Source organism: Pseudonaja textilis, chromosome 1 (assembly GCF_049901715.1).
Source record: "Pseudonaja textilis isolate UNSWEBS1 chromosome 1, rPseTex1.2, whole genome shotgun sequence".
In the NCBI taxonomy this organism is placed as follows: Eukaryota; Metazoa; Chordata; class Lepidosauria; order Squamata; family Elapidae; genus Pseudonaja; species Pseudonaja textilis.
In genome coordinates this window covers 4297807-4314764 of record NC_141990.1, presented here as the reverse complement: position 1 = coordinate 4314764, position 16958 = coordinate 4297807, and the positions used below count along the sequence as shown (strand labels likewise).

The 16958-nt window shown below is 43.0% G+C and overlaps 1 protein-coding gene across 1 annotated transcript in view; it reads left to right on the top strand.

Moving 5' to 3' along the window:
• The window catches only part of LOC113442530 (multidrug and toxin extrusion protein 1-like), a 41252-nt gene that overhangs the window by 15072 nt on the left and 9222 nt on the right, over positions 1-16958 (top strand). Inside the window, exons 7-14 of the mRNA XM_087924754.1 lie at positions 1291-1388; positions 3059-3156; positions 5237-5350; positions 6154-6221; positions 8713-8821; positions 10075-10150; positions 13340-13409; positions 15294-15426. Coding sequence (XP_087780880.1) covers positions 1291-1388; positions 3059-3156; positions 5237-5350; positions 6154-6221; positions 8713-8821; positions 10075-10150; positions 13340-13409; positions 15294-15426 — 766 coding nt within the window. The remainder of the gene's footprint in view (positions 1-1290; positions 1389-3058; positions 3157-5236; positions 5351-6153; positions 6222-8712; positions 8822-10074; positions 10151-13339; positions 13410-15293; positions 15427-16958) is intronic.

The window sequence follows — 16958 nt, the reverse complement described above, 5'->3', positions numbered from 1 at the left end:
GTTCCTTAGCAATTTTGCGCCTCTTTGCAAGGGGGCAAGAATTAAGGGATGGTTCATAGAATACAGAATAACAGAGTTGGAAGGAACCCCGGAGGTCCTCTAGTCCAACCCCCTGCTCAGGCAGCAAACCATATCCCATTTTAGACAAATGGTTGTCCAATCTCTTCTTAAAAACCTCCAGTGTTGGGCTGGAAAGGCTGGATCCAAACGAAGCACCTTGGAGTTATTGGAGTTATTAGAAACTTCAGTAACTAATTAGAGAGAGAGAGAGAGAGAGAGAGAGGCAGGCAGGCAGGCAGGCAGGCAGGCAGGCAGGCAGGCAGGCAGAAAGATAGATAGATAGATAGATAGATAGATAGATAGATAGATAGATAGATAGATAGATAGATAGATAGATAGATAGATAGATAGATAGAGATAGATAGAGATAGATAGATATAGATAGATAGATAGATAGATAGATAGATAGATAGATAGATAGATAGATAGATAGATATAGATAAATAGATAGGTAGATAGATGATAGACAGATAGATAGATAGATAGAAGATACGATAGAGAAAGAGAGATGACAGATAGATAATAGATAGATATAGATAGATGGATAGATAGATAGATAGATAGATAGATAGATAATACGATAGATAGCTAGATAGATATAGATAAATAGATAGGTAGATAGTATAGATAGCTAGATAGATGATAGATAGATAGATAGATAGATAGATAGATAGATAGATAGATAGATAGATAGATGATATAGATAGATAGATAGATAGATAGATAGATAGATAGATAGATAGATAGATAGAGATAGAGAGAGAGATAAAGAGAGAGAGAGAGAGAGAGAGAGAGTAGAAACAGGTGGTCCATATTTCTATGGATCTGCCAGCAAGGACTCCAGCAGACTTAGATTTTCAGGTGACTCTACTCCTTCTTCACCAGCAGGATAGGATCTCATTAGGATCCAATGTAGGATCCAAAATCACCTATTATACACAGATAGTCCTTGACTTACAACCATTCATTTAATGACTGTTCGAAGTTACAACAGCACTGAAAAAAAGTGATTTATGACCAGTGGTGGGATTCAAATTTTTTTTACTACTAGTTGTGTAAGCATGGCTTACAGAATAGGATTTTGGTGGATTGGGTGAGACCTTAATTAGGGCTTATATTGGGCACACGTGTAAAAAAAATCAAGCTAGGGCTTACTTTTGGGGTAGGTCATATTTTTGGGGAAACGGTATTTTTTTAAAAAAAGAAATAAAATAATATATTTCCTTGCAGAAAATCATCTGGCCAGAGGTTTTTTGTGGCATCGCTGCAAATATTATCAACGTCCTGGGGAATTATATTTTCCTTTACCAATTCAACATGGGCGTTAGGTAAGTACAGGAGGCTGTTGGGGACAAAAATATCCATTTTCACTGCATGACAATTTGTTCTTCCCATCCTTGGATCTGAGGTTGTGTTTACCAAGTTGTTGTTGTTGTTGTTGTTATTATTATTATTATTATTATTATTATTAACATCATCCTAATCATTACCATTATTATTATGGAAAAACTGGACATCAGTTAGGGGTTTGAGCAAAAAGATGGTTAATAAATCCATAGATTAAGTGAAAGGGAATTCATCAAACTACAAAATTTGAAAGAAAAAAATCAACTACAGGTAGTCCTCGATTTACACCATTTCATTTAGTGACCGTTCAAAGTTACAACAGCACTAAAAAATGTGGCTTAGCCCCGTTTTTCACACTTATGACCGTTGCAGCATCCCCACGGTCCTACCCTATGATCAAAGTTTGGACGCTTGGCAACTGACTCACATTTATGACGGTTGCAATGTCCTGGGGTTCCATGAGCCCCTTTTGACAAAGCAAGGTCAACGGGGAAGACAGATTCACTTAATAACCGTATTACTAACTTAACAACTGCCATGATTCGCTTAACAACCGGGGTGAGAAAGGTCGTAAATTAGGACAAAAAACTGTCTCACTCACTTAGCAACAGAAATTTTGGGCTGAATTGTGGTCCTAAGTTTGTATATTGTAAAACATAATTTAAATATTGCAAGAAATAACAATTTAAAGGAGTAACGGATCCTCTATAGATAGTCCTTGACTTCAATTGGAACTGGATGCGGTCATTAAGTTTACAATCTTGCAACTTTTTCTGCCACAGTTGTTATGTGGAGCATGTGGTCCTTAAGTGAATTGGATGGTCATTAAGCAATTCCCTGGTTCTCCCATGTCCTCTGCTTGTCGGAAGGGCCCCTGGGAAAGTCACAAAATGGTCATCCCAGGTCCCTGGGATGCGACAGCTGTCATAAACCCAGTGTTGGGATTCCGGCAGTCGCCCCCATTTAAACCATGAGTCTCGAGCCAAACTTCCAAAATTTCAAAAGGATTTATTGGGAGTTAAACTGTCCGGCACTGCTTGGGTGCAGCCGACTCTGAGACACATTATTCATTGTCACCCTTGACCCTGGTTTTCCCCCACCCCTCTGGGTGTATCCTAATTCATATTCTCCAATGGGACACCTCCATAGCCCAGAGTTACCAGTCATGCTCTCCAGTTAGAATCTTGCCTGGCAGAAACTTCAGTCACCTAGTTACTATCTTTGAAATACTATTTATGGAATGCACTTTCGATTTCCAAACTGCCGCACTGCTCTTTCAAACCCCTTTCCTCCCCCCACTTTCCGTTGGCAACCCTAAAAAGACCATAGAAATATTTTATGAGTTGACAGGCAGGCCTGTTGCCAAGATTTGGACCACGGAGACCCTGTGACCGTCGTAAGTGTGAGGATGGATCCTAAGTCCCCTTTTTTCAGGGCTGTTGTAGTTTCAGATGGACCAAATGAAGGGTCGTAAGTCGAGGAATTGCCTGCATTGGAATTCCTCTCCATCAAACGCACTGCAAAGAAAATAAGAAGCAACTCGGTGTGAATATTTACAAAACGGACCCCCCCCCCTCAAAAAAACGCAAAACAATTTTTTAAAAAATCACCCTAATTTCTATTTTGCAAATCCCTTTTTCTTTCCTCAAAGGGGGTCTGCGTGGGCCAACACCATCGCTCAGTATGCGCAAGCCATCACCCTCTTTCTGTACATCAAGTGGAAGAAACTTCACGTCGAAACTTGGGGAGGTGAGAAAACTCCCACCTCTTTTATAACCATGAGGAAGACTGGGGTTGTCCTTCCTCCCTTGCACCCCTGCCAAGCTCCTGTCGCCGACTTCTCAATTAGAGGATGGGTTAGAGAGCCAGTTTGGTCTAGTGGTTAAGGCATCAGGTTAGAAAGCGGGAGAGGGTGAGTTCTAGTACTGCCTAAGCCAGGGGTGTCCAACCTTGGCAACTTTAAGACTTGTGGACTTCAACTCCCAGAATTCCTTCAGCCAACTTTGCTGGCTGAGGAATTCTGGGAGTTGAAGTCCACAAGTCTTAAAGTTGCCAAGGTTGGACACCCCTGGCCTAAGCCGTGAAAGCTATCTGACTTTGGGCCTATCACCAGGAGACGGAGAGTTCTAGTCCCGCCTTAGGCACGAAAGCCAATTAGGTAACTTAGGCCTATCACCAGGAGACGGGGAGTTCTAGTCCCGCCTTAGGCATGAAAGCCAATTAGGTAACTTAGGCCTATCACCAGGAGACGGGGAGTTCTAGTCCCGCCTTAGGCATGAAAGCATAGGTAAAGCCTATCACCAGGAGACGGGAGTTCTAGTCCCATTAGGCATGAAAGCCATAGGTAACTTAGGCCTATCACCAGGAGAGACGTTAGGCATGAAAGCCAATTAGGTAACTTAGGCCAATCACCAGGAGATGGGAGTTCTAGTCCCGCCTTAGGCATGAAAGCCAATTAGGTAACTTAGGCCAATCACCAGGAGACGGGAGTTCTAGTCCTACCTTAGGCATGAAAGCCAATTAGGTAACAGGCCTATCACCAGGAGACGGGAGTTCTAGTCCCACCTTAGGCATGAAAGCCAATTAGGTAACTTAGGCCAATCACCAGGAGACGGGAGTTCTAGTCCCACCTTAGGCATGAAAGCCAATTAGGTAACTTAGGCCAATCACCAGGAGCGGGAGTTCTAGTCCCACCTTAGGCATGAAAGCCAATTGGTAACAGGCCTATCACCAGGAGACGGAGTTCTAGTCCCACCTTAGGCATGAAAGCCAATTAGGTAACTTAGGCCTATCACCAGGAGGCGGGGAGTTCTAGTCCCACCTTAGGCATGAAAGCCAATTAGGTAACTTAGGCCTATCACCAGGAGACGGGGAGTTCTAGTCCCACCTTAGGCATGAAAGCCAATTAGGTAACTTAGGCCTATCACCAGGAGACGGGGAGTTCTAGTCCTACGTTAGGCATGAAAGCCAATTAGGTAACTTAGGCCAATCACCAGGAGATGGGAGTTCTAGTCCCGCCTTAGGCATGAAAGCCAATTAGGTAACTTAGGCCAATCACCAGGAGACGGGGAGTTCTAGTCCGCCTTAGGCATGAAAGCCAATTAGGTAACTTAGGCCTATCACCAGGAGACGGGGAGTTCTAGTCCCGCCTTAGGCATGAAAGCCAATTAGGTAACTTAGGCCTATCACCAGGAGACAGGGAGTTCTAGTCCCACCTTAGGCATGAAAAGCAATTAAGTAAATTAAGGCCAACTAAAGAAGATGGTGAGTTCTAGTCCTTAGCCATTAAAGCCAGCTTTGGGCTTCTCACTAAGAGACAATGAGTTCTAGTTCCCCCTTAGGCATGAAAGCCGGCTGGGTGACTTTGGGCCAATCACCAGGAGACTGTGAGTTCTAGTCCCGCTTTAGGCATGAAAGCTGGCTGGGTGCCTTTGGGCCAATTACCAGGAAACTGTGAGTTCTAGTCCTGGCTGAGGTATGAAAGTCAATTGGTTGCATTTGGGCCAATCACCAGGAGACGGTGAGTTCTAGTTCCCCCTTAGTCATGAAAACCTGGTGGGCAACTTTGGTCTAGTCGCCAGGAGGCAGTGAGTTCTAATTCCACTTCAGGCATGAAAGCCAGCTGGGTGACTTTAGGCCAATCACCAGGAGATGGGGAGTTCTAGTTCTGCCTTGAAAAAAACCAGCATTTTGATCCTATCCTATGTAGACACTGTAGAAACTCCTGTTCCGGACTCAGAAATCAGCATCCTCTTGTTGTGTGACTTTTGCTTTCAAACCACGAATCCTGGCTTGTTCGGGTGATTTTTTTCCTTTTTTCACTCCCTAGGTTGGTCCACGGACTGCCTGCAGGAGTGGGGTCTCTTCATGTCGCTGGCGATTCCCAGTATGCTGATGATTTGCATCGAATGGTGGACCTTTGAAATTGGAAGCTTTCTGATAGGTCAGGAGTGGGCAGGGGGAGGAGCTAATGGCTGGGGTGGGAGGGCCCCAAAAGTAGACCTGCCCTTTCTCCTAGAGGCGTTCCTCAACTTATGACCGCAACTTTTGGAGCCCCAAAGTTTACGTTGTTAAGTGAGAAATTTGTGAAGGGGACTTTCCACACACACCCCATTTTACGAGCTTTCTCGCCACATTCGTTAAATGCATCACTGCAGTTCTTAAATGAGTCCCATGGTCGTTAAGTGAACCTGGCTTCCCTGTTGCATGTCAGTTCGGACACAAAACATAACCCCGGGACCCTGCAGCTGTCATAAATATGAGTCACTTTGCCGAGGGTCTGGATTTGGATCATGTGATGACGGCGATGCCGCAAGGGTCACAAGTGTGAAAAACAATCATCAGTCCCTTTTTTTTCAGTGTTGTCGTAACTTCGGTCTCTAAATGAACTGTTGTAAGTCGAGGATTCCTGTATTTACAAGGGTTGCAGCATCCCAGGGTCATGCCATTTCCACTTGCGCCCTTCCCAATAAGCCATGAGAGAAGCCAGACTCACTTAATGACCACACAGTCGTAAAACCGAAGTGTGACTCATTTAGCAACCGTCCTGCTTAGCAGCAGTAATTCTGGCTCCAAAGGTGGTTGTACATTGAGGGTTACCATAATCCTTGCAGGAGCCCTCAGGAAGAGATCTAAAAGTTAAGATGGCAGCTCAGCCGCCATCTTGACTTTTTAGATCTCTTCCCTCAGGACATCCCTGGATATTTACTTTTTCCCTTTTCTTGTGGTTTTTTTTTTAAATTTCAGGCCTTCTCAGTGTGCTGGATCTGTCTGCACAATCTGTCATCTATGAAATCGCCACCGTAGCTTATATGGTAAGCATTTCCCGTCCTCCAGATCGCCACAAAATAGGACCAAGGTCTGCCATTTTGACTTTTTTGACCTTCCTTGGCAGACACCTCCAATTAGCAAACCAAAAGGTGGATTTCCCTGCATTTTGTGTGCATCCCATGCTTCGCATTGTCTATAATACATAGATTAAACAGATAATCAGAGTTGGAAGGGACCTTGTAGGTCATCTAGTCCAACCCCCAACCCCCGCCCAAGCAGGAGATCCTACACCATATCTGACAGATGGGAGTCCCATCTCTTCTTGAAAGTCTCAAGAGATAAACCAGTTACAATTGATCTTTGACTTATGACCGTTCATTTAGAGGCCCTGTGTAATTTGCAAGGGTGTGGGAAAAAGGGACTTGTGCTGTCCAGACAGTATGTAGTTAATTGGGAATTGGGAGCTGTCCCTTTAAGGGAATGCCTCATGGGAAATGTAGTTAATGCATCATGGGAAATGTAGTTCATGTCATGTGGTCACAACTGAAATCCTAATTGGTCACTGAATTGACCCTTGGTTGGGTTGGGGGAGTTTCCATTATTCTTGCTTGGCCCCCAACAACATCGGGCTGCTTTGTTCTATCGTTATGGCAAAGATTTGGACATTAGATGAATCTCGACATAATTGTGAGTTATACCTTGAGGATGCCTTGTGAGCCAATACAGAAACTTAGTATGGAAGCCTTTGTAGAGTTTGCCTGACTGTCTTTATATTCAGCCAGCAATTTAAAGACACAACAGTGAAAATGCAGAACTTATGACCAATCTTCACACTTACGACCATTGCAGCATTCCCCACGGTCACAAGATCAAAAGTCAGATTCTTGGAAACTGATTCATACTTACAACGGCTGCAGTGTCCTGTGGGTCCCAGACAGCTTCCAACAGGGGGAAAAAGGGATTCACTTAAGGACCATGTGATTCACTTAAGGACCACCCAAATAGGTCATAAAATTAGGTGCAACTCACTTAAGGTCCATATCACTTAGGTTCCCATTGCAATTGTGGTCACAACTCAAGGACTACCTGTAGCCCCCTTTTAACAACTGCCTCATTTACTGACTATTCATATCTACAACCATGAGGAAAAAATATAACTTTGCAAGCCATCTTCACTTTTACGTTGTTCACTGGTCTATAAACCAAAAAAAAAGTGGAAGTCGAATCATAAATGCAGTTTCACTTAGCAATGTTTTGCTGAATGGCCAATTATGGTCACTAAACGATCTATACCATCCATATAGATAGTCCTCGCTTTATGACAACAATGGAGCCCAAAATATACATTGCGAAGTAACACAGTTGTTCAGTGAGTTTCACCCCTTTTTACGACATTTGCCACAACTGTTAAGCGAATCACTGTAGATGTTGTTAATAAAACGGTCGTTAAGTGAATCCGACATTTCCCTGATGGACTTTGCTTGTCAGAAGGTCGCAAAAGGGAATCATGTGATCCTGCAAGCGTCATAAATACGAGTCAGTTGCCAAGCCATCTGAGTTTTGATCACATGACCACGGGGGATGCTGCAATGGTCATAAGTGTGAAAAAACAGTTGTCAGTCACTTTTTTCAGTGCTGTTTGAGGTCAAACGGTCACTAAACAAATGGTCGCAAATCAAGGACCACCTGTAGGTTGTTTTTTTTTAATTTTAGAAAATTTATATTGCCGCCTACTTTCACAAGGCGACTCAAGATGGCTTACACAAATATAAAAACATCATATAAAAATAATAATTAAAATAATTATAAAAAAATAACAAACTAATAAAACAATTAATCCAATCACCCTCTAAAATAGATGCAAATGACCATAAATCCTTCCATTTCCTCACCACAATTCAGAGCTGAAGAAGCTCCTTGGATGAGAAGCGAAACATCTTCAAAAGAAAAACCAAGAAAGTCCAGTTGCCTCCTTACAGATTAACAGAGTTGGAAGGGACTTTGTAGGTCATCTAGTCCAACCCGCTGCCCAAGCAGGAGACCCTACACCATTTCTGACAGAGGGCAGTCCAGTCTCTTCTTGAAAGCTTCCAAGGATGAAGCTCCCACAACTTCCAAAGGCAACTTCTGTTCCATTAGTTGCTTGTTCTCCCTGTCAGAAAATTCCTCCTTATTTCCAGGTTGAATCTCTCTCCTTGTTCAGTTTCCATCCATTGTTCCTTCTCTGGCCTTCAGGGGCTTTGGAGAATAGCTTGACCCCTTCCTCCTCTCTGTGGCAGCCCTTCAAATATTGGAAGATGCTATCCTGTTTCCCCTGGTCCTTCTCTTCCCTAGACTAGCCAGGCCCAGTTCCTGCAAAGGTTCATTGTATGTTTTAGTCCTGAAAAGCACCTTTGAGACACAAGGCATTTAATGTACTCCATCCCACTCTGGCTATATTAGAAAATCAATCAATAAATCCAGGCTGATGGAAGACTTTAGCAAGGCAGGAACTGAATGGGCATCTCACCAGGTCTGTCTCTTTGTCCATTTCAGATTCCCTTTGGGATCGGGGCCTCCACCAGTGTCCGAGTCGGCAACGCCTTAGGAGCCAGGAAAGTGGAAGATGCCCGGAAGTCTTCCCTGGTCGCCATGATTTGCACAGGTATCATTCCGGGGCCGGTAGAAAGAAAAGAATTGATGGGAAGCATAAACCAGCATTTCAGAATCAGAATAGAGCTGGAAGGCACCTTGGAGGTCTTCTAGTCCAACCCCCGGTTCAAGGAAGAGACCTTACATATCATCTCTATCTATCTATCTATCTATCTATCTATCTATCTATCTATCTATCTATCTATCTATCTATCTATCTATCATTTATCTTATCTAATCTATCCATCTGTCTGTCTGTCTATCTATCTATCTATCTATCACTCTATCTATTTATCTAACTATCTATCTACATCTCTCTCTCTTTATCTAGCTATCTATTCATCCATCCATCTATCTATCTATCTATCACTCTATCTATTTATCTATCTATCTACATCTCTCTCTTTCTATCTATCTATCTATTCATCCATCTATCTATCACTCTATCTATCACTCTATCTATCTATCTATCTATCTATCATCTATCTATCTATCTATCTATCTATCTATCTATCTATCTATCACTCTATTTATCTATCATCTATCTATCTATCTATCACTATCACTCTATCTATCTATCACTCTATCTATCACTCTATCTATCTATCTACATCTCTCTTTATCTATCTATCTATCTATCTATCTATCCATCCATCCATCCATCTATCTATCACTCTATCTATCACTTTATCACTCTATCTATCTATCACTCTGCCTATCACTCTATCACTCTATCTATCTATCTATCTTTCTATCTATCTATCTATCTATCACTCTACCTATCTATCTATTCATCCATCCATCCATCCATCCATCCATCCATCCATCCATCCATCTATTCTACTATCTACCCCTATCTCTTTCTTTCTTTCTTTCTTTCTTTCTTTCTTTCTTTCTTTCTTTCTTTCTTTCTTTCTTTCTTTCTTTCTTTCTTTCTTTCTTTCTTGTCTGTCTGTCTGTCTGTCTGTCTACTGCATCAATCTATCTCTATCTATCTATCTGTATCTGTCTATTATCTATCTATCTATGGCCTATACCATTTCACGATATAGTTGGCTCAGGAATTCTTGGAGTTGAACTTCACAGGTCGTAAAGGGCCCACAGTGGGCCATCCTGGTATAATATTTGATTTTTGTTGCAATATTCCTTAGTTTCTCTCTTTCTAATGCTCTGGATCGCATGATCCGCGGCATATAAATTTGAATAAATAAATAAAATATATCTGGGCTTGCTTCAATCCTTTTCTCCATCTTTTCTTTTCTCCAGTGGGATTCTTCCTTCTGATGTGTGTCGTGCTGACAGCCTCAAAAGATGTCCTGGCGTACATTTTCACAAGTGAAAAGTAAGTGTGACAATTCTGGAGTGAACCCCTCGGAATCCTGAGAGTATCTTGTATATATAAGTGGTTGTTAGGGATACACCCTAGCAGGATCTGCAGGGCAGTCAGTCAGGCAGGCAAAATATGTGAGATAAACGTTTTTGTAGCTTACACTCAGTAAAAACAGATACACAGTGCTAGTTAAATAGTTTATTCCAGTAAGAGTTATAGCATAGTCAAAACAGTCCATATATCATTCACTTAGTTCAGTCCGTCCATGGATTATTCAGTTGCAAATTCCAGTGTCGAAAAAGAGAGGTCAGTACAGTTACAAATATCAGTCCGGTGATATATCTCCTCGCAGTAGAGAGATATGAAGAACTCAAAACTCCTCTCTTCCTTCAGCAACTCTTCAGTAGGGGAAAAACGCAGCTAACAAACCATCAATGTAATCCAATCCAGTAATTGTCAGTAATTGCCAGCGAATCGTCAGCGTCTCTTGCTCCCTCTTTGGTGGTTTCACACCACACCCAAAATTACATGCTTTGCAGTTTTAAAGTGACACACACTTAAACTTACAATCATAGTTAATATATATTATTTTACCCAAACTATGTTAGGTGACCTATGTTATACCTAACAGGTGGTCCTCAATATTTTTGGACCATCCTGTCATGGCCTGCCAGCAAAGCTGGCGGCAGACTCGGAGAGCGAGGAGGTTGGGGAGGAACAAGGGCCCGTCCTGGAGTCGCGGGAAGTCTCTGACGAGGGCTCTGCGTCAGAGGCAGAGATGGATCCAGGGCTTTCCGACAGTTATCAGCTGCCTTTGGATTCGGAGACCAGTGGGGAAGAAGAACAGCTGGAGCCTGTTCCCAGTGTGCATATGCGCAGAGCCGCCAGGAGAAGAGAACAGTTAAGGAACAAGGGCTGACTCGGGAGTAAAGACACAGGTGGACATTGAATGGCCCCTCCCGTAGAGAATAAAGAGGAGCGAAAGGGGAGTGGTGTTTGCAGGAGACAATTAGTTCAACTCATTAGTGTGAAGATCTGTTCCTGACTTCTTGCCAAGTAATTGCTGCTACAGCACGGCGTTTGGAAGATATTGGCCTGGCAACTCTCCAAGCCCGATACAAGGTCTGTAGTTGTGGAATCTCATGAAAGACTGTTGGCTGGGACTTTGCTGGAAAAGAATTCACTTTAACCTAAATAAAAGGGGGTTTATGAGGAGTCAGCTTCGTGATCTTGGGAAGCCTGTGTCAGATCATGTCTGAACTTAACAGTGGCAATGAAAAAGCTGATTTACAGCATATTACAGCTGTAAATTCAGAAAGGTTACCAAGGACGCCCCCTCGGGTCATGTGGCTGATGTTGTAACTTCAAACGGTTGCTGTGTAACCTGTCGTAAATCGAGGCCTAGCTGTTCCAATATTCCAATAGTCCTTGATTTACGACCACAGTGGAGCCCAAAATTTCTGTTGCTAAGCGAGACGGTTAAGGGAGTTTCCCCGCCCATTTTTACCACCTTTTTCGCCCTGGTTGTTAAATGGATCTGACGTCCTCCTGCTTGTCAGAAGGTCACGAAAAGGGGATCACGTGACCCAGGGGCCTCTGTCAACCGTCATAAATACGAACCAGTTACCAAGGGTCTGAATTCTGATCGTGTGACCACGGGGATGCTGCAACCGTCGTAGGTGTGAAACACGGTCCTAAGTCGGGTTTTTTCCAGTGCTTTTGTAACATCAAACGGTCACTAAATGAACTGTTGTAAGTCAAGGACTACCCGTAATAATAAACCTGCGTGTATGTATGTGTTTTTCCCCCCACACTGTTTTAAGACTTAGTTTTTGGATTCATATAGTGTTCTGACTAAGGCTTGTGGAGACACTAACAAACACACATTAATCCCAAAATCCTTTTTTCTTTTTTTCAACGGTGGTGAATTATAGTCATGTAGTAAAGAGTCTCAAACCGTTTGTAAATAGTCCCATGGAAGTCTCCCAAAGTCCTTCAGGATAAGTCTGATAAGCACGCACCTTTATCATCCTTTAAATGCTGCCAATGACTAAATTTCCAATTAGTTATACAAGGCCAACCAGAGCACGGAACTTCAGTTTCAAACCAACCAATACGAACAAAGTTGCTTCCTGCAAAGGCTCCTGTCCCTTTGCTCCTCCTTTATCCCTTATGGGAGGGGCCAATCACCTCCAAGCCTTTCTTCCGAATCGCCCCTTTTGTCTTAACTGCTCTTGCCTTCTGGCATTTCTGCGCATGCGCGCACCGGGAACAGGCTTCCCCTGTTCCTCTGCCTCACTGATGTCAGATTCTGGAGGCTCCGGAGTCAGCACATAACTCCCAGATGGCACTGGCCCCATCTCTATATCAGATGCAGATCCCTGATCCGAGCCCTCCCCAGACTCCAGCACTGGGCCACGTTCCTCCTCACTGTACGACTGCTGCCAGCTCCACAGGCTGCTGATGGACCACAACATATAAGAAGGATGAGAGGATTAATAGTAATAGTAATGCAGACTTTGTAAATAGTTGGACAGTGTTGAGGGAATTATTTGTTTAGCAGAGTGATGGCAAAAACTGTCCTTGTGTCTAGTTGTTCTGGTGTGCAGGGCTCTGTAGCGTCGTTTTGAGGGAAGGAGTTGAAACAGTTTATGTCCGGGATGTGAGGGGTCTGTAGATATTTTCACAGCCCTCTTTCTGACTCGTGCAGGATACAGGTCCTCCATGGAAGGCAGGTTGGCAGCCATTGTTTTCTCTGCAGTTCTAATTACTCTCTGGAGTCTGCGTCTGTCCTGTTGGGTTGCAGAACCAAACCAGACAGCTATAGAGGTGCAGATGACAGACTCAATCATTCCTCTGTAGACCTGGATCACATTCTCCTGATACTTCTCACAAAGAGAAGTTGTGGCTTAGAGTAGGGCAGCTAAATTCAGGGGGGTCCAATCTTGACAACTTGAAGACCTGTGGGTTTTAATTCCCAGAATTCTGAGAGTTGAAGTCCACAGGTCTTAAAGTTGCCAAGACTGGACCACCCCAACTAAGAGGAGGTTGGTGCTAATGATGGTTTTAATCTATTTAATCTGTCAAAAAAATAATAATCATGTAGGGTCTGCTTGGGCGGTGGGGTTGGACTAGATGACCTACAAGGTCCCTTCCAACTCTGTTAATCTGAATCTATCTGTATCTATTTGTCCAAAACAGGGAAGTGGTTGACCTCGTGGCTTATGTGATGCCTGTCTACATTGCCTTCCACCTGTTTGAAGGTCTTTGCGTAAGTCTTTTTTTTTTCCTCTTACTGGAGAGGGTTAAATTTAAGCTGGACTTCAGCTCAAATGTTTAGGCAATCCTAAGCAACTATAGTCCATTTGGTAAACCACCAATAACCAAAGTACGCCTTAATGGGGTATATGAAGGGAGTCTGGTGTAGGGAGGAATGGGTGGACTTCAACTCCCAGAATTCCTCACTCAGCACAGTGGGAACTCTGGGAGTTGAAGTCCACGCACCTTCAATTTTCACACCAGTGGTGGGATTCAAAAAAATTTTATTACAGGTTCTGTGGGCATGGCTTAGTTGGTGGGCACGGCTTGGTGGTCATGTGACTGGGTGGACGTGGCTTGGTGGTCATGTTATTGGCTGGGTGTGGCCAACTCAATATCACTCACATCGAGGCACGCATCTCCTCGCCTGGCCTCTCATGACTGTGGGGAATGCTGCAACAGTCATAAGTGTGAAAATGGTCATAAGTCACTTTTTTCAGTGCCATTGTAACTTTGAATGGCCACTCCACACTAGCAAAGTACTAGCAAAGGAGGGGGAAAAAACTCCAGAGAAGTTCCAGAGACAGGAAGTCTAGTCCTGCCAAGAATGTAATAAGGGTTAACGGAGAGGCAGTTTCTTTAAGCAACACCAGAATGTTTCCTTCCTGCCTTCCTTACAGGATTAGCCCTGTAATTTCTTCTAACAACCGGTTCTCCGAACTGCGTAGAATGTTAACAACCGGTTCTAGTGAATAGGTGCGAACTGGTAGAATCCGACCCCTGCTTGGTGGGCGTGGCAGGAGAAGGATATTGCAAAATCCCCCTTCCCTCCCGACCCCACTAACCTGCTTTCCAGCTCTGTTCTCCTGTGCAGGGCAACCAAAGGAGACCCAGCCAATCAGCTGGGACTTGGGAGGCAGAGAATAGATGGGATTGGCGGGGCCAGTCAGAGTCGGGATTTGCTGGTTCTCCAAACTCCTCAAAGTTTTTGCTATCTAAATGAATAGATTGACAATGGCAATTAGAGAACAGGAAGAAAAAGATTATTATAAGATTTGGAATTTATTTTATGAATAGCTGGATAGAAGAGTAAGAAACTGAAATGTGATAATAGCAATAACATAATTGATTGATTAGGATTGAATAAGAGAATGAACATAACTTAAGTAAGGAAATATACTTTAGAAAGATTATAATTACAATGTTAATGATAATATAACAATTGACCAATGTGATGTAAAATATAAATTAGAATGGTTATAAATATAAGCAAGCAAGAAATGTACGATATTATTACGTGCACAAGATATATGTACCCAACCAACACACTGGAGAACTGAAAGGTGGTTTGATTTGTTTATTTTTGTTTGTAAAAATTTAAAAAACTTTTTTTTTTAAAAAAAAGTTTTCGCTACCGCTTCTCAAGAACTGGTCAGAACCAGCTGAATACCACCTCTGGTTTATTTATTTATTTTTATTATTTTATTTATTTATTTATATTTTATTTTATTTATTTATTTTATTTAATTTTTATTTTATTTTATTTCATTTTACATTTATTTGATTTTATTATTTGATTTGATTTTATTATTATTTTATTTTTATTTATTTATTTAATTAGTTAGTTAGTTAGTCGAGCATGTATTAGATAACAGATAAAGTATATATAAACATGATTATTAATACATAAAATGGATACGAATAAAAGGGAATATTAGGACAGGGACGGTAGGCAGGTTGGTGCGCTTATGCATGCCCCCTACAGACCTCTTAGGAAAGGGGTGAGGTCAATAGTAGACAGTCTAAGGTTTAAGTTTTGGGGGTTTGGGAAAGAAACCACAGAGTCAGGTAGAATATTCCAAAACATTGACCCCATCCTTCGTTTCATCTCTTGCAGGCTACAACCAGTGGGGTGTTGCGTGGCACCGGAAGGCAGAAACTAGGCGCCATTTTCAACACGCTGGGCTACTACACTGTAGGCCTTCCCTTGGGGGTTGTGCTCCTTTTCGTAGCCAAAATTGGCATTATAGGTAACTGGCATTGAGCAGAGAGAATGGCGGCAGGGTGGGGGGGGCTCTTGTACAAGTAGTCCTTAAGTTACGACCATAATTGAGCCCCTCCCACCCCAATTTTCAGGGTTGTGAGTTATGACGCTCCTAAAACAGGTCAATTTGACTTGACGTGGTTATTGAGCAAACCCCGCTGTTTGCTAAGGGGAGTTTTGGTCAGAAACTGGAAATTAATGCTGGTTTTGAGCAAAAACGTCACCAGTCACGGTCAGGCGATCATGGGCTTCTTCAAATGTGGGCCAGTTGCCCAAAATCTGGACACGTGATCCTGTGGGGGAGACATGACAACTTCGAAACCAGGATGCAACTCATCCCAAAGGTCCTTTTTTTTCTTTGAACACATTTCCCTTCTCATCCAAGAAGCTTCTTCAGCTCTGACAGAATGGTGGGGAAATGGAAGGATTTATATTCCTTGCAGACAGCTGGTCATTTGCATCCTTTTTAAAGGGTCCTTGAGGCCACTTGGAGGTTTGTTCTCTGTCCTCAGGGTCACCTGAGTGGTGCAAGACTGTGTTGTAGAAAGCTGCACATCCATTTGCACCACTCAGGTGACCCTGAGGACAGAGAACCAACCTCCAAGTGGCCTCAGCGGCTCTCTAAAAAGGACGCAAATGACCAGCTGTCTGCAAGGAATATAAATCCTCCCATTCCCCACCATCCAGTCAGAGCTGAAGAAGCTCCTTGGATGAGAAGCGAAACATCTTCAAAATAAAAACCAGAAAGTCCAGGTGCCTCTTCAAAGAATCACCTTTGGGACAACTATTACCTGGATGGCAGAGAAGGTCCATAGACTTTCAGAATGCAAGTCCCTTCTTCATTTCCACTTAGCGACTTTGAATGATCCCGAAGCGATCAGTCGTCAGTTGAGGACTACCTGTATGTAACTAATAGAGTGGTGCCTGGATACTCAACCGCTTTGAAACTCATCGAATTTGGCATTCAATGCATTTTAATACAAAAGTTTTGTCCCAATACTCATCATTTGTTTAGTACTCAACACACAAGCTAGAACTTGTTGGTATCGGCTGCCTTGTGATTCACTGCAGGTAGTGCATAACTTACAGCCACCAAATTGAGCCCAGAATTCATGTTGCCAAGTGAGACATTTAAGTCAATTTTGCCCCATTTTACAACCTTTCTTGCCACGGTTATTAAATGAATCATGGGAGTTGTTAAGAGATGGTCATTAAGTGAGCTTGTCGGAAGCCATCTGGGAAAGTCACAAATGACAATCACGTGACTACAGGATGCTATAAGCATCATAATGAGCCACGATTGTGCCGTGGTTAGAGCGCGGTACTGCAGGCTACTTCTGCTGACTGCCGGCTGTTTGCAGTTTGACAGTTCGAATCTCACCAGGCTCTAGGTCGACTCAGCTTTCTGTCCTTCCGAGGTCAGTAAAATGAGGACCCAGATTGTTGGGGGCAACAGGCTGGCTCTGGAAACTGTTTAAAGAGGGCTGTAAAGCACTGTAAAGTGATGTATAAGTCTAA